The sequence below is a fragment of the Panthera pardus genome, unplaced genomic scaffold (genome assembly GCF_024362965.1).
Source record: "Panthera pardus isolate Hobbes unplaced genomic scaffold, ASM2436296v1 HiC_scaffold_11, whole genome shotgun sequence".
Classification (NCBI taxonomy): domain Eukaryota; kingdom Metazoa; phylum Chordata; class Mammalia; order Carnivora; family Felidae; genus Panthera; species Panthera pardus.
In genome coordinates, this window is record NW_026526666.1 from 91,405,427 (window position 1) to 91,428,357 (window position 22,931).

General features: G+C 40.8%; 1 protein-coding gene across 39 annotated transcripts in view; it reads left to right on the top strand.

Moving 5' to 3' along the window:
• The window catches only part of EIF4G3 (eukaryotic translation initiation factor 4 gamma 3), a 314,444-nt gene that overhangs the window by 260,325 nt on the left and 31,188 nt on the right, over window positions 1-22,931 (top strand). For 28 of the 39 annotated variants that reach the window (XM_053898871.1, XM_053898863.1, XM_053898875.1 and 25 more), the window contains 9 exons: window positions 4,809-4,955; window positions 5,364-5,639; window positions 7,308-7,412; window positions 9,519-9,651; window positions 12,616-12,710; window positions 14,723-14,816; window positions 16,198-16,315; window positions 18,180-18,400; window positions 20,107-20,225. In XM_053898871.1, coding sequence (XP_053754846.1) covers window positions 4,809-4,955; window positions 5,364-5,639; window positions 7,308-7,412; window positions 9,519-9,651; window positions 12,616-12,710; window positions 14,723-14,816; window positions 16,198-16,315; window positions 18,180-18,400; window positions 20,107-20,225 — 1,308 coding nt within the window. Of the gene's footprint in view, window positions 1-4,808; window positions 4,956-5,363; window positions 5,640-7,307; window positions 7,413-9,518; window positions 9,652-12,615; window positions 12,711-14,722; window positions 14,817-16,197; window positions 16,316-18,179; window positions 18,401-20,106; window positions 20,226-22,931 lie in introns of those variants that run through there. The other 11 variants (XM_053898880.1, XM_053898857.1, XM_053898870.1 and 8 more) reach the window with 4 other exon arrangements.

Here is a 22,931-nt window from a genome sequence, read left to right on the forward strand (position 1 = left end):
TTACCTCAAACCAGGACATGCTTTTAGAGCAAAATGACCCCTAGGCCATGGTAAGCATTGCTGGGACTGGTCCTTTCATTTTCTCGTCTTCCATTTGACTACTGTAATTAACACACAGCTGGCAGCCATTGCTGACTCTCAAGGAGTTTGATCCTTTCAGGGATAAGAAGTATCTCCCCTCAACACTAGCAAATCTTTCAGCAGCAGTACAGGTCCTGTTGCTTGACGAAAATGGCTACCTGATGCTGGCAACATTCGTAACCAAGATTGCTGGGTGACCGGTACGTGGACAGGTCTCCTCCCAATATGAGATGACACGCAGTTTACTATTGTGTAAACATGAAAAGCTTAGGTGCTCTCCAGTGTTCTAGCTTACCAAACAGCCTTACTGAAATATTCCCTTTGACTCCCTTACTCCCTGAGCAACTTCCTCAAGCAACTCATTTAAAATACATTATCTTAGTTTTGATCATGGACTCCTGCTTAATGAAAATGATAGTTATCTAAAGAGATCTTTTTCTCACTGTTGTACATCACCTTTGATTTTTGCTATTATCCATAATCACACTTGCAGACGTCTGCCTTGTCTATTGTTAAAGACTGTTTGTTCGTGTCCCACACCCCTAGATCATATGTTCAAGTCCTCACCCTGTCTGATGGTACTAGTAGGTGGGGCCTTTGGAAGGTAATCAGGTGTAGATGAGGTCATAAGGGTGGAGCCTCCATGGTGAGATTAGTGCCTTTATAGGGAGAGGAAGAGATACTAGAGGTTCCTGTCTCCACCACTTGAGGATGTATGAGAAAGCAGCTGTCTGTAAACCAGGAAAAGGGTGTTCGCTAAGAACTAAATCTACTGGCACGTTAGTCTTAGTCTTCCAAACTCCAGAACTGTGAGAAATAAATGTTTAAGCCCCCATTCTATGGTATTATAGCAGCCCCAGCAGACCGAGACATTCACTCTTCCTGTCTATTCTAACTAAACAATTTCATTGGGTCTTCTGACCAGTCAGTGTCCAGCAGACAACAAGGCTGACTTAATAATGTCATCACCCTGTTGAATTTATCATCTCAAGAACAAAAAAAGTTACCATGCATCACCAGCCATTCTCAGAGAACATGTTCTCAGCCTATTTCCATTTTTCCACCCTGTTAATAACCATCCCTGAGGACATTAAAAGCATGTTCCCAAACAAGTCTTCAGAGGGTAGTATAGCTAGGCATTCATCCACTTGAAGATAAATGTACTTGTCGATCTGTGGCCATTCATTCCACTGATTGTTTGGTGTCAGTATCTTCATTTGACAGTATCTAAAACACTTCGGCATAATCATGCTTTTTAGGACCTATACATGTGAAATCTCTCATTGTCATCATTTGCGGATAGCAGATGGTCATTTCTCTTGCTGTTTGTGGTTTTCTCCCTAATTACTTGGTGAGCTAACTTTGTTTATATACTTTCTTTGATATCTGCATTACTATAATTTAGATTACCCTGAATTTTTAATCATGAACATGTGAAATGCAGCTCCAAGTGTATAAATATAGCTATATTAGTTTATTAGACTCTTGATGATGTGCCAGCCACTATCATTTGCATTACTTAAACTGCCCTCATGTAATTTCCAGTAAAATGTTATCCCCATTTAGAAAGAAATAGATGTTTGGTAAAGCTAAGTAATAACTTAGCCAAAGTCACCCGGCAGAGCTGGAGTTAAGACGGTCTCCAAAGTACCTGTTTCAACAGCTATTTTATAATGTCCCTCAATCTGCAGTCATTGGAATGCCTCCTTTGCAGTGGAAGGGATTGAAGCTTAATGTTCAGTGTTTCAAATATCCCATCCTCTGTGACTTACATAGTGCTTCCACTAAACCCACTTCATTAGATGTTCAAAGCTGTCCTCTGGGTTAGACACAGGTATTGTGTTTCCCTTGTTCTGGAGGATGAAACTGAAACTTGGGTTGAAAGAATTGCCTTTGGGAGTGGCTCAGTCAGTTAGGTGTCTGGCTCTTGATTTCGGCTCAGGTCATGATCTTACAGTTTGTGGGGTCAGGCTTGTCAGCACGTGGTTTGCTTGGGATCCTCTCTCTCCCTCTCTCTCCCCTGCCCACCCCACCCCCCCCCCCCAAATAAACATTTTTAAGAAAAGAATTGCTTTTGTTTAAGTATATGTATCTTCTGATCCTTTTTTTAAAGTTGGGGGGGGGGGGGGGGCTGGACAGGGGAGGGGCAGAGAGAGAGCGAGGAAGAGAGAATCCCAAGCAGGCTCCGCACCATCAGACACAGGGCTAGAACCCACAAACCGTAAGATCATGACCTGAGCCGAAATCAAGAGCCGGACACCTAACTGACTGAGCCACCCAGGCTCCCCTCTCTTTTGTTCTTTAACCCAAAACTTTGAATAGCCTTCCTTATGGAAAAGGTCTAAAAGGTTTAGCTTTGTAAACACTTTTTGTATAGGGAAACTCTCCCTTGCCTTTTGCCATTTCTACTTGTTTCCTGTAAACCAAACTGTCACAAGTTTTATTTATTTAATCTTTTTGATTCATTTTCATTCTGGTCCCTCTCACCGTGAGCCAGTGGCTTAGAGTTTCATACTGTTGTCCACATTCTCTTCATTTTCTGCATGGTACAATCTGTAATATAAGAAATATCTCTTTAGAGCTGATAGATTGTGGCCCAGGTGATATTTGTCTTACCAGTTATGCCTGTAGTATTAATATAGATGATGCTGGTAAACATCCCAAGAAGCTGGATAGATCTGGCTGGTTTTCTGTGTTTCAACAAAACAGCAAGTTGGAAATACCTGCCGGTTTTTTCTTCTGCTGATTTTTTAAAGTTTTAGTTTGTTCTGGAACCTGATATCATGTTGTTCTATTATATACTACCTTGCTTGTGGATGTGCTTTTTGGTTCTCTTTCGTAGTGCATTGTTGTATATTCTAAATAGAGTCCACTTTTGGTTTTTGCTTTGGAAAACCTTTGTTTTCATGTAGCATTTTTCTTTTCTTTCTTTTTTGTTTTTAAACTTAGTCTTTTTTTTTTTAAGTTTATTTTATTTTTGAGAGAGAGAGAGAGACAGAAACAGAGACAGAGCGGGGGAAGGGCAGAGAGAGCGGGAGACACAGAACCCAAAGCAGGCTCCAGGCTCTGAGCTGTCCGTGAAATCATGACCTGAGCTAAAGTCAGACACTTAACCAGCTTGAGGCACCCAGGCACCCCGGCACCCCAGCATTTCTTTTCTTGAAGGCTGATTAAATGCCTGCCTTCACATGCAATTGTTGAGTAGGCCTGCCTGAAATGATCTGTAGTCATTTGCATTTTTATGGCCTGAATTTGGAGTTAAGGACATCTTAACTTTTTTTTTTTTTTTTTTTTTTTTTTTATGTGTGTCAAAAAAAAATTTTTTTTTTGGTGATCTTACCCTCTTCCTGAGTTAATATTTCCTGCTGGCAGGGGGCAGGGAAGGTGTAATGAAACACTTGCTCTCTTGGTTGGTTAGAACCGGACTTGTTGGGGTGCCTGGCTGACTCAGTCAGTAGAGTGTGCGACTCTTGATCTTGGGCTTGTGAGTTTGAGCCCTACGTCGGGTGTAGAGATTACCTTAAAATAAAATCCTAAAAAGAAGACTGGTCTGTTAAATGGTCTTTTATGTGTCATAGGGAATCTCTCGGAGAGTGTCCGTCAGTTCTAGCACAGACCCAGTATAGCATGATAGTACTCAGTTCTCAAGGAGTTTCTCTAGCCATTCAGCCTGAATCAGCAGCTCTCCCAAGTCCATTGTGGTTGGTAACAGTAACTTGTTTGTGAGTATAAATACAGGACGTTCTGTTTTTTACCAGGTTCTCCCATTAAACTTAGGGCAAAGACCATGCATTTCAGAATTTTGGGACCCACTTTGTGATTCCAGAAAAATCATTTTGCCATGTTACACAGTAGCTGTTCAGAATGACACTCTGGGGCATTTCACCTATAAAATGGTATATTTTAGTCAGTCATTGCACCAATCCACTTTCTTCTAAGAACGGCTCTGCGTTTGGTTACAAATAACCTTTAAGATACCAGCTATTGCTGTTACTAGAAAGCAGTTATGAGACTTGAATGGAAACCTTGTACACATCCTGCCTCCAGGGTTCTACCCTGTCCAGTCTGGGTCTTCCTGTGTGTCAAAGAATGTTTCTAAGGTGGCCATTTTTTAGATTGAACCTTTGGAAAACTAGTATTTTCTTTTGGCACCTAAAAAGTAATCAGTAAACATAGTGTATTGATAGTACAGGTAAGTACCAGCATCACAGTTAGGACTTTCCCCTGAAGACGAGGTATCTCAAAAATCCTGAAAATGGTCCCCCTCTTCTGCTTTTTTTCTAGAATAAGGACCCTACCCACAACAGTCTTCCTATAGCCGTGAAATTGTCCCCTGCTTTATGTCATTTCTGTTTGTCCCTTTAAACCTTTAAACTTAACTACCGTGGTAATAGAAAAACAAAAGTAATAACCCTGTAGAGTTACAAAGGTCTAGGTAAGGGTGGAGTCATAGTTGTTACAATATTACATGGATATCAAAGTCAACTAGAGGCAAACCAGCCATAAAAGGTACAGTACACTTATATGAGAGGAATGTATATCTTTTCTGTATAAAATTTAAGACATGTTACCATTAACACAAACTGCCTGAAGCTAAATCGTGTACCTCTTTTAGAAGCTTTCCTGTAGTTCAGTCAGCATTATTTTCTATAAAATAGATATTTTGAGAAAATTATTGAATGTCTTAAGTAATCTTGATGTTTTTGCATTTTCCTGTATGGATGCAGCTGAAAGTACCCATGGCAGACAAACCTGGTAACACAGTGAATTTCCGGAAGCTGCTCCTGAACCGTTGCCAGAAAGAGTTTGAAAAAGATAAAGCAGATGATGATGTCTTTGAAAAGAAGCAGAAAGAACTCGAGGCTGCCAGTGCTGTGAGTATTTTCACAGGAAAGCAGTGTGCTTATGCTTCTGAGTGTTACCAAACAGAATTTTCATGAAACCGGCTACATTTCCCTGCTATGTCAGTAGATGCCTTATGGCCTTTTTTTCATGTGGAGATACAGTATTGAAGTTCAGGTGAATGCTTTATTCTTTTTCGTGCTGCATGGTTGAGCAGCTAAACCTTCCCAGACAGGAATTCAGAGCCTGGATCCCAGAGAGGTCACTGAGTTCCAGAAATCTCCTGAAATGGATGCAAATTTTGGGGGGTAGTTTAGTTTTCTGAGGAATAGAACAAGTCTAAAGTTGCTTTCAGATTCTCACAGGGTATCCCTGACCCCACAAAGGATAAGACCATGAGTCAGAGTGTGTGTGTTCCTGTCCTCTCTTGTGCCGTACAGTTGTCATCCAAGCTTCTATTGTCATTCCTTACACAACAGCCAGAGGAGAGGACGAGGCTTCATGACGAACTAGAAGAAGCTAAGGACAAAGCCCGGCGCAGATCCATTGGTAACATCAAGTTTATTGGAGAGCTCTTTAAACTCAAGATGCTGACTGAAGCTATCATGCATGACTGTGTGGTGAAGCTGCTGAAGAACCACGACGAGGAGTCCCTAGAGTGCCTCTGCCGCCTGCTCACCACCATAGGCAAAGACCTGGACTTTGAGAAAGCGAAGGTAAAAGCCCACAGTCTCCGAAGCATCCAGTGGGGCCTCGGTTGGGACTGTCAACAAAAGTGTTCCATCTTGCCCCAGTGGTCTGGACTGCTGCTTTTTCTCCTTTTGCCCTTCGCACTGTCAGTGTGTGGCCCTCGAGCTCCTTACCACTTTTCCGTCACAGGCAGAAGTGAAGAGGGTCCCAGATTAGATGAAGGCCAGTTTGGGAATTGTTCAGATTATTTGTCCCTTGTCCATTTTCTGCATGACCACTTCACAGGCCATTTTTCTGTATAACAAATTGTGGGCAGAAATAAGAGGAGAATAGCTGCTGTGGGCTGGGCTGGGATGGAGGGTGCTACTGAGGTGACGAGCCAGTAGTTTTCTTTCTTCCTTCCTTCCTTTCTCTCTCTTTCTTTCCTTCCTGCTTGCTTGCTTTCTCTTTCTTTCTTTCTTTCTTTCTTTCTTTCTTTCTTTCTTTCTTTTCCTTTCTTTCTTTCTTTCTTTCTTTCTTTCTTTCTTTCTTTCTTTTCCTTTCTTTCTTTCTCTTTCTTTCTTTCTTTCTTTCTTTCTTTCTTTCTTTCTTTCTTTCTCAGTTTGTTTATTTTGAGAGAGAGAGAGAGAACCAGTGGAGGAGATGAACAGAGAGAGGGGGACAGAAGATCTGAAACAGGCTCTGCGCTGACAGCAGTGAGCCTGACGCGTGGCTCAAACTCAGGAACCATGAGATCATGACCTGAGCCAAGGTTGGACACTTAACTGACTGAGCCACCCAGGCGCCCCAGAACTAGTAGTTTTCTTACATTTATGCTCTAATTAGCAACAAAGCTATCTAACCATAATAAAAGAAACCGTTAAAAATATTATGGTTCAAGGGGCGCCTGGGTGGCTCAGTCGGTTAAGCGTCCGACTTCAACTCAGGTCACGATCTCGCGGTCCGTGAGTTCGAGCCCCGCGTCGGGCTCTGGGCTGACGGCTTGGAGCCTAGAACCTGCTTCCGATTCTGTGTCTCCCTCTCTCTCAGCCCCTTCCCCGTTCATGCTCTGCCTCTCTCTGTCTCAAAAATAAATAAACGTTAAAAATATATATATATATTATGGTTCAAACATAACATGGTGCCTTCCACATAAGGGGTAGGAAAATTAGAAATGTTTGCTATAAATAATGTCAGAAATGTTTTGTAACCTCTGAAGCAGCTGGGATTATGTTTGTTTGTGACAGGAAATCCCAAATATCAGTGGTTTATGCAAGATTGAGGTTTATTTCTCACTCACATAAAGTTCAGAGGTAAGAAGTCTGAGGTAGGTCTGGTGGCTCAGAGATGATAAATAATCCAGTTCGTCCAGCTTAAAGTTCTGTCATCCCTAATGTATGGCCCTTGTCCTTATCTTTCTCAGCAGAGAAGGTTGGAAATGGGCAAAGGCTACAGCCACCTCTCTCTTTTAAAGAAGATTCAGGGGCTGCCTGCAGTATAATGCTTCGATTTATATTCTGTTTACCTGTAATCCATCACAGGACTACAGCCAGCTGCTCAGAATGTGTAACCTTTATTTTGGATGCTTAATTAAAATTTGTACCACATTACCTTTTGTCTATAAGTTGTGTCCTTAGGCCATTTAAAAATTCTGTATGGTAAAATTACACTTGAATTCCTCACTCAGGAATACTAAATGGTTTTACCCCTTGCAGCCACGTATGGACCAGTATTTTAATCAGATGGAGAAAATTGTGAAAGAAAGAAAAACCTCATCTAGGATTCGATTCATGCTTCAGGATGTGATAGACCTAAGGCTGGTAAGTAAGAAAATATAAGCGAGCTACTCCAGTCTCTTTTAAGGAATTGGGTTGGAGAGTGTGTCCTAGTATTTACATAGGTAAAAACTTAATGCTGCAGGAGAGGCTCCCAGAACCTGAGCTGACACACTTCCCTGACATGGCTGTGTGAAAGGACACGAAGCATATATACCTGCCTGTTACATTTCTTCCCTCTAAGCTAATATCAAACCACATTGCTGTTTTTAAATCCGCTACTCTGAATTCAAACTGGTCAATTAAATTTAGTCTTAGGCTACTAAATATTCAGGAGTCCTCATCTTCAACATGATTCCATTTCATTTCCCTGAGCCTTACATTTCTGTTCTCTAAAATGGGGATGTTGCCTCCGTTGCACATGTGTGGTACAGATTCAGTGAGGTGATCGTGTCAAGTGCCCGGCTCATAGGAGATGTTGCTGTTTGTTCTCTGTTGTTTTTCCTGTGTATCCCCTTGTGCTCCTGCCGCTTCTCATTTCTCATAACAGGTGCAGTGTTTACCACTACCACCTCTTCTGTCTCTTTCTTATTTTAACTCCTGCAGGGAATATACTGCAGCTGACCCTAAACTAGAGAATGTGAATGCAGGTCCTGTCCGTTCCCTGCCCTGTACTCAGACCAGATAGCATTGATGATGGTTCTTTATCTTGCTAAGGTTAAATGTGACCTCACGGTCCTTCTTATTACTGAAGCCACTACGAGCCGATCAGAATTTTGTGCCTATTTGCCATCCTCCCTTCTAGCACATGTAAACAAACGTAAATAAATATAAAAGACTTCTCCACCCATGCCTTCTACTACTTGTACTTCTATCAGTTGTCGGGATTATGGTGGGAAGGAAAGGGAGAAGTGTGATTGTATGGAGCAACGTGTCCTAAATAGGACCAAAGGCCAGAGAGATGGCACTTTTGTAGGATATCAGAACGATGAAAAATGCTGGTCGTCTTTGATTTAGAACCCCCATGGAATGTGATACGAACTAAGTACCAATAATTCAGATTAAGTCAAGGCCAGAGAGTCCTGAGCTTTCTTGATTCCTCTTCTGGTTCCTCTTTACAAATATACAAGATGATTTTTTTGTAGTTAATTAATTTATTTTGAGATAGAGACAGCACAAGTCAGGGAGGGGCAGAGTGAGACAGGGAGGGAGGGAGAAAGAGAGGGAGAGAGAGAATGAGAATCCCAAGCAGGCTTTGTGCTGCCAGCACAGAGCCTGACATGGGGCTTGAATTCATGAAACTGAGATTATGACCTGAGCCAAAATAAAAGTCAGACACTTTAACCAAATGAGCCAACCAGGCGCCCCACAAGATGATTTTTAAAAAATACATTTGGGGGTGGGGCGCCTGGGTGGCTCAGTCGATTGAGCGTCCGACTTCGGCTCAGGTCGTGATCTCGCGGTGTGTGAGTTCGAGCCCCGCGTCGGGCTCTGTGCTGACAGCTCAGAGCCTGGAGCCTGCTTCTGATTCTGTGACTCCCTCTCTCTCTGACTCTCCCCCCATTCATGTTCTGTCTCTCTCTGTCTCAAAAATAAATAAACGTTAAAAAAATTAAAAAAAATATATATTTGGAGGGTGCCTGGGTGGCTCAATCGGTTAAGCATCCGACTTTGGCTCAGGTCATGATCTCCCGGTCTGTGAGTTTGAGCCCCGCATCAGGCTCTGTGCTTGACAGCTCAGAGCTTGGATCCTACTTCAGATTCTGTGTCTTCCTCTCTCTGTCCCTCCTCTGCTCACACTCTGAATCAATCAGCCTCTCTCTCTCTCTCTCTCTCTCTCTCTCTCTCAAAAATAAATAAACATCTAAAAATATTTTTAAAAAAATACATTTGGGCCAGTCTTTCCCTCTAGCTTTTTATTCATTGGCTTTTGGAATACTCAGTATACAGTAGTTAAGGTTTATTGAGACAAACTTAATTCTTTATATCTAATCTCAGACTGCACGCAGTGCCATCTGTAAAACAGATGAAAAATGGTTGTAGTACAGATTTTTAAATGTATTTTACACTTTTCCAGCAGTGAGAAGTATAAAAAATTGTTACGTTCATGTTTTGTTTTCTGGTTGATAATGTTATTTTCTCCTTTTATAGTGCAACTGGGTATCTCGAAGAGCAGATCAAGGGCCTAAGACTATCGAACAGATTCACAAAGAGGCTAAAATAGAAGAACAAGAAGAGCAAAGGAAGGTCCAGCAGCTCATGACCAAAGAGAAGAGACGAACAGGTAAGGGGTGGAGTCCACTGGGATGTTAGGGAAACTTGGGAGACTGAGGGACAGATGTTTAAGAATTCTATATTCAGGTTTGAAGTGACATCAGAAAGAATAAACTGAACAATAGAGTGGTAATTGGTAAGTGAAGCAGTTTCTCCAAGAAGGCAGGACAAAGCATGGTTTCTTGGACTACTTTAACTTCAGTAATCAACAGGACTTTCTTGAGCATCTTCTCTGTGCTCAGTATTGGTGAGGGCTATAAGAAAAAGTAGAAAATGTAGTTTCTTTTCTCTGAAAGCTTACGGTTTATCCAGGAAGGCAAACTAATAACAGGCACATTTGTCAAGCAAGTAGGAGATATTATCAAGTATGAAATGTATTCTCAATGAATATTGTTAACATTCAGAGGAGGAGAAGAAAGATAGGAAGCTGGAAGAGATTTTTATTTGAGGAAGGCATCTTTGAACTGGGTCCTGGTGGATGGTAAATATGTGGGAAGGAAAGGAATAATCTTAGTCATGAAAGTAAAATAAACATATATTGTGAAGAGGCATAAACAAACCTGACTGAAGCAAAATTTAAGTGTTCGGAATCAGTGGGAAATGTTTGGAAGAATGGAGCCAGATTAAGAACTGATGTCTTTGACCTTAAAGTCCCATTGTAAGGTTTTGAAGAAAGGGGTAATGTCATGCTAGATGTACGTAAATAAAAGAAGTCTATTGCTTTTAACACGATGAGTCAAAGGGGAACACTGAACTCAGAAATGTCGCTCCTGCTGAAATCCTGGTAATAATAATTATTAAAAGGAAGAAATAGGAAAAAAATATGAAAGGTGAAATGGAAGACATTTTACACCCGAGAAGGTAGAAAATCCATTGACTGAGTTTAAGAACATGGAAGAGGAAACCTTTTTCAGAAGGGAAATGATCAGTGTTTATTTTGAGATGGCAGGAGGGTATCCGAGTAAGAATGCTTATCTGTCCAGTCTGCTGTTCAGTGAGCCGGAAGTTGCTGGATGATGTAGTAGTATTGTGGTCGAGAGCCTACTAGACTCTGGAGCCAGCTGTCTGGGTTTGCATTTCAGCTCCCCTACATCCTAGCCGCATGACCTTGCACAAGTCCCTTACTTAATGTGTAAAACGGATCTAATAGTGGTTGCTAGGATTTGTGTGAGGGTGGCAAGACGTGTTGTGTGTCAAGGGTTCAGCTTAGCAACTGGTGCACACACCGTAGGGCTCATACTGAACATACGAGAGATGAATCCTCCAGGAAAGAAAGTGTACTTTTAAGTTCCATGGGACACCATGCTTCCTCACCTTCCTCACCCTAGTACATAGCACAGTGCCTTTCACGTAATGACTCTTATTTATTATTGAACTAGATAGAGAACCCAGTCCATGGAAGATGTCTACAGAGGACCAAAGGAAGAAGAGGACTCTTGGGAAATTGACAGATAAAGAACAACTGCAGAGGAAGGAGCACTAGGGTATAAGAAACAAACAAGAAACAAGTTTGTTCATGCTCAGTAACATCAGATAGCACAGAGACAAGTATGTGAGGATCAGAAAAGCTTTTAGGTAGACAATTGGGTGGTCTTTCTTTCAACACGTATAAGTGCCCATTGCTTAACAGGAGAGACAAAGTAAAGTCCCTTCCTTCGTGCAGCTTACATCATACCCGAGAGACAGAAAATAAATACTCAAATAAAATATGTAATTTTGTCCGATCACTTTTTCTAGAGAAAAAGATAAAGCAGAGAGGGAGAAAGCGGGTGATGCCAGGCTTGGTGGGTAAAGGTGCAATTTTATTTATTTATTTTTTTAAATGTTTATTTTTGACAGCATGTGAATGGGGGAGGGGCAGAGAGAGAGGGATACAGAGGGTCCACAGCAGGCTGTGCACCCTCAGCACAGAGCCGGACATGGGGCCCAAACTCAACGAACCATGAGATCATGACCTCAGCCACGGATGCTTAACCAACTGAGCCGCTCAGTCACCTGAGGTGTAATTCTAAATAGGGTGGTTTGGGAGCCTGCTAAGTTAGTGTTTGAGCAGAGACCAGAAGCAAGTATGAGGGAATGAAACCGTGGGCACATCTGGGGAAAGGTTTGTAGGCAAAGGGAATTGTAAGTAAAAGGCCCTTGAAATAGCGTTTTCAGGGATCAGCAAGGAGGCCAGTGTGGCTTGAGCAGAGGGAGAGAGTAGTGGAGGATGGGGCCTGAGAGGCAGGAGTCCAGATTAATCAGAGTTTGGAGGCCATTTATGAGTAATTTGGGATTTTATCTGAGTGAGATGAAGAGAGGTAACAGAAGTGTTTTAAGCAGAGAAGTGACAGGACCTGACTTGTACTTTATTTGGCTCTTGCTGGCCGCTATGATGCAAACAGTTGAGGGTGAAAGCAGTGAAGCTGGTGAAGACGGTTTGATACTAATCGAGGAAATGTTGCTGGCGAAAACCAAAGTGGTAGTGTTGGTAGTAATAAGAAGAGCTAGATGCTGAGTATGTTGAACCGACAAGATTTACAGACAGATTGGGTGCCAAGTGTGAGAGAAACAGGAGTCAGGGTTTTCTGCCTGAACAGTTGATAGGTTGGAGAAGCAGGTTGGAGGGCGGGGGTGGTGATCCAAGTATACTGTGTCATTTAACACCATCAAGTGAAATAAACCTTCTAATAAATAATTTCCATCTGAAGTGTTAGCTAACTATGAACATTAGATCTGGCCCTCCTTTGTCTATCACCAAATCTCTATTCATGTTATCCGTTAATTTCCTCTCGGTGGGGCATGTTCTACAGTATTTCTATCCGATATGTTCATGTTGTAGGCATTAAAAAGACTGTCAGCAGTGCTTTAACAGTTTCTTTTGTCTTTTTCCTTGATTTTGATTGGAGCTGCTGAGTTGAAAATACTGCTCACTCTTTCATTGTCAAACTGACTTGAGTTTGTGGGAAACTGACTCACCCTGTTCTCCCTGCAGGTGTCCAGAGAGTGGATGAAGGTGGATGGAACACTGTACAGGGGGCCAAGAATAGTCGGGTACTAGACCCCTCAAAATTCCTTAAAATCACTAAGGTGAGTATGACATTTATGACGCAACTTAACATCGACCTGAGAATGGGACTCTCAAAATTATTTCTTGCTTATGTAAAATAACTACATTGCAGAGTTTATGGGGGAGTGGTTTTTTTTAAAGTAGATGCTTTGCTATATGACAGTATTTATCAGTGTATTCTTACGTACTTGTCCTGATGTTAGTCCTTTTTATTTCTTGGAGGGCTTACTAAGGGGGAAGAAACTAGTTTAATTCCTAAAGTTATCAGATGCTTAGTATAAGAGAGATGATAATAAAGATACTTCAGAAGCTGTAGTCCCTTATGATCTTTTATACAATGTATCCTTAGCCCTAGGGAAGAAGCATCTACCTGTTTAAGCCTAACTTGAAAGGAATTAACAGTTTGCCATACTCAAGGCCTAAAATAAATCAAGAGGACCCACTGCTAGAAATCATCCTGTGATAAAGATTTAATACATTCTGCTTTCCTGTCCCTTGAGAATCCATGGGTGGTAAGAGGAAAGGGTTTCTCCTGGCAGATGTTTTCAGCAGAAGTTGATCACCCTAAGTAGGGTGAAGAACTTGGAGAACATAGAGGAAGTGGCATTATCTTTTGTAAAAGGGGAAACTTCTACAGCCCAGTAGATTTATAAATCATTTACAAGTCTAATTTGAACCTTCCTTGTGGAATACACTTTCCATAGTTCTGAAAATTGGCAACCTGCTGGTAAGATACCAAAGACAATCTAAAGCTAACATGAAAACATCAAATGAAAGAAGATAACTGACAGAAAGAAAAAGAGTTTGAGAAAATTGGAAGAAGATGGGCTGTCATTTGTGTCTTCATGTCAAAGTATTGCTTCAGCATAGAACATTTGCTGTCTAGATCTCTTTTGATTTTAATTAGCTAGGATCCTATTCACTTAAGATTCTGGTACATTCTTCTAGTTGTTTATGTCTCAGGGCAGGAATTCCATCACTGAATACAGCTTGATTCCCATCCACTTCTTACGAGAGATGGTTTTAGCCAAAATCTTACACGTTTAGAGAATTCCTCCAGCGTCAGCCCCAACATCTTTGAAAATTATATCAATATTGAATAACGAACGGTGTTTGTGTTTTTAAATACTAATACTGTTTCCACGCATGGATACTATAAAAAGAATAGTGCTGATATTAACCTACAACATTATTTCCTGAATATTTTGGAAGATTTTAAGTTGTTGTTTTAATAAATTTTGTGTATATTCAGACAGTTATCCTACAAGTACTGTACTTAAATATCATAGAAAATGTTCAAAACCATTCAACAAATGCATTGTTAACTGGGAGAGATTTGTGTGAAAGCATGTCATAGAGCTAGGCAGTGCTGTTAGAGTGTATTAACACTTCTGTTACAAAGAGCTACATTGTACCTTACTGTGGTATATGTTTTCTTATTAGTATTACATTGTAATTCTATCCACTTGTGCTAATGTTGTGTTCCCTGTAGAGCTGGACATCGTTATTAACTTCCCATCTAATACTATGTTCGCTTTTTTCTTATTCCCCCCCGCCCCTGTATTGAATGCTGCCACTCCACTTCTCCATCCTTAGCCCCCACCTATATCTGGCTTTGCTAAAATGTGAAATCTTTGTGCCTTCTGACCTGTTTTCTGACAATAATGTGAAGAAATTAAGGAGTTAATTTTGTAGTCTACACAATTTGTATATTCCTTTACTTCTTTTTTAAATCACTGGGCATTACTGGACAGGAGGAATGATTGGAAACTGCTTACATTTAGTCAAACGGCACACCATCTGAAGGCATTCTCCAGACCAGGGGTTCTAAACTACTCTGTGGAAGCTGGTTTCCAAGCAGGTTGTACAGGGAGCACCACTTGAATATGGACGGCTCCAGTTTATATTTCTTAAATTGGCATTCCAAGCACTGTTTTGTTGCTAAAGTTGGTTTTCACTGTACTGAAGGAAAAAGAAGATACAACATTCTAGAATGTTTCCTATAATTGGCTTGTGGTCACTTACATTACAGCCCACAATTGATGAGAAAATTCAGCTGGTACCTAAAGCACAGCTGGGCAGTTGGGGAAAGGGCAGCAGTGGTGGAGCAAAGGCAAGCGAGACCGGTAAGTGTGACGTGTCCCTTCTCGGGAACCTGGATGTGGTCTAGTAGTCACCGTATAGTGCATTCCCACAGTCGTTTAGTAATGGTTTTAGGAAAAGATCTATAGACAAAGCATGTCCAAACTTACTGGTGTCCCTCGCAATATGGATCTTCAGGTATTTTAAATATTTAGAATTCTTTGAGTTCAATTAGGCTATTTAAGACTTTAACCTCCTAGGTACCTTTGTTGTTGTTGTTCATAAATTCAATATAATTAGAGAATTACTGGGATCGCAAATGAAGAGGGAAACTCATTCTTCTGAGAAGAATTGGATAAGAGAGTTGTAAAAGAATTAGATTGAAATATTCTTCAAAATCTTTATCAAAAGTCAGACTTTCAGAGATTTGACCTTAGGACTCAAATGTTTAGACCATCACAAACACATCCTTTTTTTTCTTTTTTTTTTTTTTAATGTTTGTTTATTGTTGAGAGTGAAAGAAGAGACAGAGTGCAAGCAGGGGAAGGGCACAGAGAGGGGGAGGCACAGAATTTGCAGCAGGCTCCAGGCTCTGAGCTGTCAGCAAGGACCCCGACGCGGGGCTCAAACGCATGAACTGGGAGATCATGACCTAAGATGAAGTCAGACACTTAACCACCCAGGCACCCCCACAGACACATCTTTTTAAAGCTGATGAAGTCCGGTAGAAAGTATAAAACGTTAACGTTTTATAAACGTTAGAAGAATAAAACTTCTACATTAACTTCCTTTCCATATTTCCCTTCTACTAAGTAATTTTGACCTCTGATTTTTTAATTTTTATTTCTTTATCAAGTTTATTTATTTATTTTGAGAGAGAGAGAGAGAGCCGGGGAGGGACAGAGAGAAAATCCCAAGCAGGCTCCGCACTGTCAGCACAGAGCTCAGTGTGGTGTTCAGTCCCACAAACCCTGAGATTATGACCTGAGCTGAAATCAAAAGTCAGACGCTTAACCGACTGAGCCATCCAGGCGCACCTTTATTAGTTAGCTTTTTTTTAAGTGCAATATTTTGTTTTGTTTTGTTTTGTTTTGTTTTGTTTTTGCTTGCCTCCCTCCTTCCCTGTCTACCACTCCCACCCCCTTCCCTATCTAGGATAATTTAATTATGTTTTTAAAGCAGCAAATGGTTATAATGAACAAAGGTTTCAAAAAAAATTTTTTTTTGCAGACAAATTCCTTCTAACATTATACTTCTAAGAGTATAATTTGTGGAGGAGATTGGCATCACCTTGTTAAACTTGTTAGAAATACCTAGTCTCAAACAACACCCCCCCTTTCCTCCCTAGAGAGCCAGATGAATTAAAAGCTACATTGTAGTCATGTGATTTGTATTTTTTCCCCCCTCAATCCTCAACACCTATAGATGCCTTACGGTCAAGTGCTTCCAGTTTAAACAGATTCTCTGCTTTGCAACCTCCAGCACCCTCAGGGTCTACATCGTCTACGCCTTTAGAGTTTGATTCCCGACGGACCTTAACCAGGTATGGAGCCCACTCTCCATGTTAACTGAAGACTGACCTACTTGTGGATGTCTGTTCTCTCTCTCTCCTTCTCGCATTCTCTCTCTCTATTATTCTCTTTCTCTCTTTCACACACTCACACACACGCCCATATAAATTGTGATGGTCATCTCTGTGCATGGATTCCTTTTATCCCTAAGGTTGATTTTGTTTTTCTATTCCTTCTTTGATCTTCACGTTCTGTAATTTCCAAGATAAGAACATAATTGGGTGGTAGATTTGGGATGGGGTGGAAAGGAAGGGCACGTTACCTGGCAAGTTTATAATAGTTTGTTTCTTTTTTTAAGAATTTTTTTTTAATGTTTATTTTTGAGACAGAGCACAAGCAGGGGAGGGCAGAGAGAGACAGAGACGCAGAATCTGAAGCAGGCTCCAGGCTCCAAGCCGTCAGCACAGAGCCCAACAAGGGGCTCAAACTCAAACTGTGAGATCATGACCTGAGCCAAAGTCGGACACTCAACTGACTGAGCCACCCAGGCGCCCCAGTATAATAGTTTGCTTCTTAAGAAAGTCAGACCCACCCAAACGCCCCTGGAGGCTGGTGGAGGGCTCGCTAAACTAATGCGTCAGGATGTTCTGGATTAACCTAACACTCCGAAGAATGTGAATTAAAGAGCATGACAGCCTACCCATATGTTTCTCTGTCATACCGTTCTTCAAGTTCTGTTTCAGGCTGTTCTTTGTTTCTCACTATTCTCTGTATTGTACTGTCTTTCTACCTTCTTTTTTGTAGGACTGATACAGTCAGGTGTTCTGTTGGTTGGTTTATAAGGAATGAAGACCTGTAGTATAATGACCGAGAACAAAATTTTTAGTTTTCATTTTCTTAAGATTTTATTTTTAATCTCTACACCCAGTGTGGGACTCGACCTTACAACCTTGAGATCAAGAGTCACATGCTTTACTGACTGAGCCAGCCAGGCACTCCTCAAAATTTTTGACATAAGCACTTTTAGAGCTGAAGTTGCTTTAAACTCTCAAACTTTCCTTTTTTGTTACTGTAGTCAATTTGGCCAGGTAGACTTTCTAACTATGTTGCTGTTCTCTTGGCTTCTACAGTAAAATATGCTTAGCACAGTTCAGCTTTTAGTGATGGCTCAGCTTGTCGTGAAGCAGCATTTGTGCTATTGATGGCTCTTTGCTCTGCCATAGATTTCCCCTGATGGCTCTGCTTTTTGAGTACTTGTGTATGTTCTTTCAGAGGTTAGACCACTGTCGTGCCTCTAGTCTTTTCTCCTCTCTTCCTTTTCATCTGCTGCTCCTGGCCTGCTATGGACCAAGGAACTACCTGCCCAACTGGTGGGAACTGTCTGAAAAGAAGCCTAGGGAGATAGGAAGATTCTCTCTTAAAGAAAGTATGTGACTTTGGCCACTCAAAAACTACTTCTGCTACGTGGTTCTCAAAATATTTTACTTATGTTTGAAGTTTCTGAATAAATACTGTATCATTGTCTAATTTCTAAGATAGTGATACCATGTCCGTTAGGTATTCTTTGTCTCTTTTGCTCTTTTAGCTCATACATTCGTCACTGTCGTCTTTATTAAAAGATTTAAAGAACTAAAATAAGGATTTGCCATTGCATTTTAAAACCTTAAGTGGTATCCCTTCAACATTCGTGAGAAAAGCTAAAACATACTTACCATTCTCTGAAAGCACCGATTTTACTTGTTTACATAATTATAGTTTGATGTAGAATTGGCGCCTCACATGCCCGAAGTCATGTGTGAAAAATTACATACCTGCAGGAAATCTTAATGTTATTTTATGATTTGAATGCATAGTGGATGGGGTGATCTTCTGAAGAAGTATGTTTTGTGTTTTAAGTCGTGGAAGCGTGGGCAGGGAGAAGAATGACAAGCCCCTGCCGTCTGCAGCAGCTCGTCCCAATACTTTCCTGAGAGGCGGCAGCAGCAAAGACCTGTTGGACAATCAGTCTCAAGAAGAGCAACGCAGGGAGATGCTAGAGACCGTGAAGCAGCTTACGGGAGGCATGGACGTGGAGAGGAACAGCGCTGAGGCTGACCGAAACAAGGGCCGGGAGTCAGGTGAGTGACTTGGTACACACAGAAGGAAGATTCGGGCCTTAACTGTGGAATGAAAAGTGCGGAGGAGATTTTGCCCCTGTGTAGGTTTCAGAATCATTACATGGTAATAACATACCAGCATCTTAAAACGTAAAGAGCATCTTCATGGTTTTGTAACATAGGTTTCGTTTCCCAGGTTGTCCCTCTGTTCGTCAATTTGCAAGTTTCCCCCATTCTCTATTAAATGTGATGGTGATGAGGGTCTCTTGCTGTATATTAAGCAATCTGAATTTCTTAGCAGATTCGCACAGTAACCCCTTCCTGTGCATTAGAGCGCATGGGCTTTGTAGAGCCCTCAAATGTATGAAAATTCTGACATCCAAAGCAAACCAAAGAGAAAATATCAGGTTGTCTTTTGTTACCTTCATCTTGGTAGCATCTGTGGTCTTGGTACATGTGTAGCTTGTATATGATTAGAGGACCAACTCAGATAATGCTCTAAAAATTACCTCGTTTACATAACCTGTCTGCGTTTCTGTTTCTTCCTGTGTTATATGGGGATAGTAAATGTGCCCACCCTGTAGAGTTATCATGAAGATTAAATGAGAAGTCTATACGGGTAAATACTTAGAACTTTATCTGATAAATACAGATTTTTCAAAAAGTACTAGAGGTCATGAGGGTAAAGATGATGAGAACAATGAGAAATAGTTTAAAGATAATTTTCAGCATCTGGAAAATACTAATCCTGAGGTAATACTGGTTGTTTATAACATCTTGATAGCTTTCAGATTTCTTTCACTATTTAAATTGTGTCTCCTCCTCTAAATGGATTCAGAGGCAAATTGAAATGTCTTCTCCCAACTGATAGACCAGAATTTTTGACTTCAGGGACATGTGGCTTTCTGATCTGTGGTAGCTATTTGGGGAACATAACGAGATAGTGTATGAAAATATCTTGTGAGTAGTGAATAATGTGGCACAGCTGCCCTATGCATTTTTATCGTCTGGCTCATTCATTTATTCACCACATGCACACTGAACACCTGGTGACTTGTGGGCATTGGGTCTCTGCTTTCAGCCTTTAGTCTGCTGGGTCCAGAGGACTCCTATGACATAATTCCACAAAAGGTATTGTATATAAGTACAAACTGAGAAAAATGCCACGGAGGAAAGGAGCAGAGTTCTAAGAGGGTACTTAACAAAGGAACTATCTGGAATTGATACAGAGGGATATCAGGGAAGGCTTCCTCGGGTCTGATGAACCAGTAGGAGTTGAAATAGACTTCTAGGAAGGGATGGGTATGGAGCAGAGAGAAAGAGCACTCCGGCCAGAAGGAGCATCATGACATGTTCAAGCAACTGCCAAAGGCCCGTGTGGTTGGAGCTCTGTGTGTGATTGTACAAGCTTCACGTGCTGTTCATCACTGAAGCAGTGGAGAAGAATCAAAATGCAGAAAGGGACAAAAAAGCTCTAATTACAAAAGTTTACCGTACCCCTCTATTCTTTTCATTGTGGAATATGAAGTTACTGAGTGCCTATCTATTCTAAAAATAAATATTTCTCTTTTCTGCTTTTAGGTGTCTTGCTTTGTCAGATTTGTATCTATTTTAATGCTTTTATGGAAAAGTTGGTATAACAACAAATAAATATTGTCAACCATAATCCCCCATTTTAATTACAATTTTTGTCTGTTTTACTTCCTCACTTTTTTTAACCTCATTAGTAGCGAAGCCAGAAATTCCAGCAACAGCAGCCCCTGACAAGCCTGCGTTGTCAGAATTGGAGATGGAGAGGAAGTCTAAATCTATCATTGATGAGTTTCTACACATTAATGATTTTAAGGTAAATGAAGTTTCAGAAAAAGAAAGCAACAACACAAAGCCCCATGGCAGAGAGATACAGTAACTTGGCTCTGGTCTAAAGCACTTGTCACTAAGACTTGGAGTAATCCAGGTCCCATGCAGTTCGGTTTGCACAACTCGGATGTGCTCTTGCCAGCTTCTGTCTTTTAAATTGACGATGGAGTTCACAAGATCACATGGCAGGAAGGGGGAATGGCTACCAGTCCATCCCCACAGTAGAAAAAAACCACATTGACTTTGATGTTCATGAGCAAAAACCCACACATTATCATTTTTAGGCATTCTTATCTAGCTGTACATTACCTGTTATGATCTTCACAGTCCTTTTATGGTCATTCTTGTATTAACTTTAAACTATGGCTAACGTTACTTTTTATTTCATAAGTGGAAACCTGAGGCACCAAGGAGTAATCGCACTGCCAGGGCCAGACGGCCTAAGTGAGACATTCAAGACACAGCTTTGAATTTGCTGTTCTTTAACCCCAACTTTCTCTTTGATCTTCATTTTAAGATGGTAGCGAATAAAATAGACATCATGCCTGACTTCATGAGCCCTAGAGTCTAGTGGCAGAGACAGGTCATAAAGAGTTGACTCAAAAATAGGTATTTAAATTATAGTTATTGTAAATGCCAATAGACCTCTAGGATCTTAGGAGAGATCATATAATAGGACCTAGCTTAGGGATCTGGAGTCAGCAGAGTCTTAATCTGTTAAATTATTTGTCAGCTACATTAACTACTTTTGCTTTAACATTATATTAATTCTCTCAAGCTTACTTGTTCTCTTGGCAGTGTAGTCATTATTTGCTTTCTGTACATAACAGTCACCGTGATTAACTGTAGCCCAGCTTTCTAAAACCCTCAAGCCTTTAAAAAATCGTCTAAAATTCAGAAGAAGTACTAAGAGGTTTTGATGATGAGCCAGTTAGTTGGAGAGGAAATATCAAGTCAATGAGCAACAAATACTTTGAAAGGAGAAAAGTATCACTCTGAGGAATGGGAGCCATAGGGGGGAAAAGACCTAAGTTCAACGGGAGGACTCTCTGAAAGATCTTAGCCCTAGGCCTGGCCTGTAGTATGGAAGAAACAGAGTCAGTTATGACTCAGGAATTTCAGTGTACTGGGTCCAAGGCGCATCTGCTGCAGAATGATGATAAGAAGCAGGTGACATTGTCAGACATAGTGAGGGCTCCCTGTGTGCTAGGTGCCATTAGTTCATTTAATCCTCATAACGCCCTCTTGATTTTAATATTATTGTAATAGCTATTTTTACAGATAATGAAACTGAGATGCAAAGATGTTAAATAACTTGATCTGAGTCATGCTTCTGATAAGTGGCCAACTCAGGATTTAAAATTAGGCTTCTAAGGGTGCCCGGCTTGCTACGTCAGTAGAGCACATAACTTATGACCTCAGGGTTGTATGTGTGAGCCCCACATTGGGTATAGAGATTACTTAAAGAGAAAATCTTTAAAAAAAAAAAACAAACAACAATAAAAGTAAAATTAGGCTTCTAGCTTCAGAGCAGAGACTGTAATTTTATCTTATTACCTTTAAGGTTATTAGTGTGTTATGCTAAAGGCTTACAGAGCTCATCCTAAAGGAAAGGTTTTTCTAGCATTTTAGTAGGTGTTGTTATTATTAAAAATAATACAAATTAATATGTACTGAGCTTTTGTGTTTGGCAGTGTGCGAAGTCCCTTTTTATGTTCATTCCTCAAGTAACCTTATGACGGAAGTCAAGCCTGAGGGATTGTTACACTCCTGAATTCACATAGTAGCAAGTGGCAGGGCCAGGATTCAAACTTACATTTGTCCGATTCCACACCCTATGGTTTTTAGCCTCTGTGGTATATAGTTATTGAGTACCTAAAATGTGCCAGCCACAATTTAGGAAACACTGCCTGGACATTGGATATGCTGTAGTGTATATAGTGAGCAACATAGTCTATTTCTATGGGGCATTTGTGGAGCCTGTGTTCTAGTGGGAGATACAAAACTGCCCTAAAGATAGGTAATAAATAAACAACAAATACAAAAAGAAAAATAATGTTTCAGTGCAGAGAAGTAAAACTAGGTGATATGATAGCCGGTGACTGGGCAGTCACAGACTGTAGGAGGTGTCCATTCACCTGAATACTCAATGAAATAAGAATCAACACGAGAAAATCAGGGAGAAGAGCAAGATGATGAATTGCTGTGACATTGAAAGCAGCATAATATAGTTCGTTGATAGCACATGCAGATTCAGTGAATAAATTCCCCTTGTAAGACACTTGATCACTTCAGGTTAAATACTGAAGATATATGCATTCATTTCCATGCTCTCCTGAAAAAGCTTTATAATGATGATGGTCTTTAAAATGAGGTAAAAATTCACAGGGATAAAGAGTAGAGGGAATAGACCGCACCAACACTCTGGAAGTTAGAAACTAGAAGGATGGGTGGTCATTTATTTAGCAGACTACGAATGCACATAAGGTGCAGATGGGACTGAAAACAGAAGGACCGATTGGTTTAAAAGTGTATATAAGACGGTTTTAAAAGACAACTGGGCCGAATGTTTCCAAAACTGTGAATGTTCTAAAAAGATGAAGAGAAAGGACTGATCTGGATTAAAGGAGTCTAAAAAGACATCATGCATCCTGACATGTGACGTCAGGTTTTCAGCTGGGTCCTAAACAAC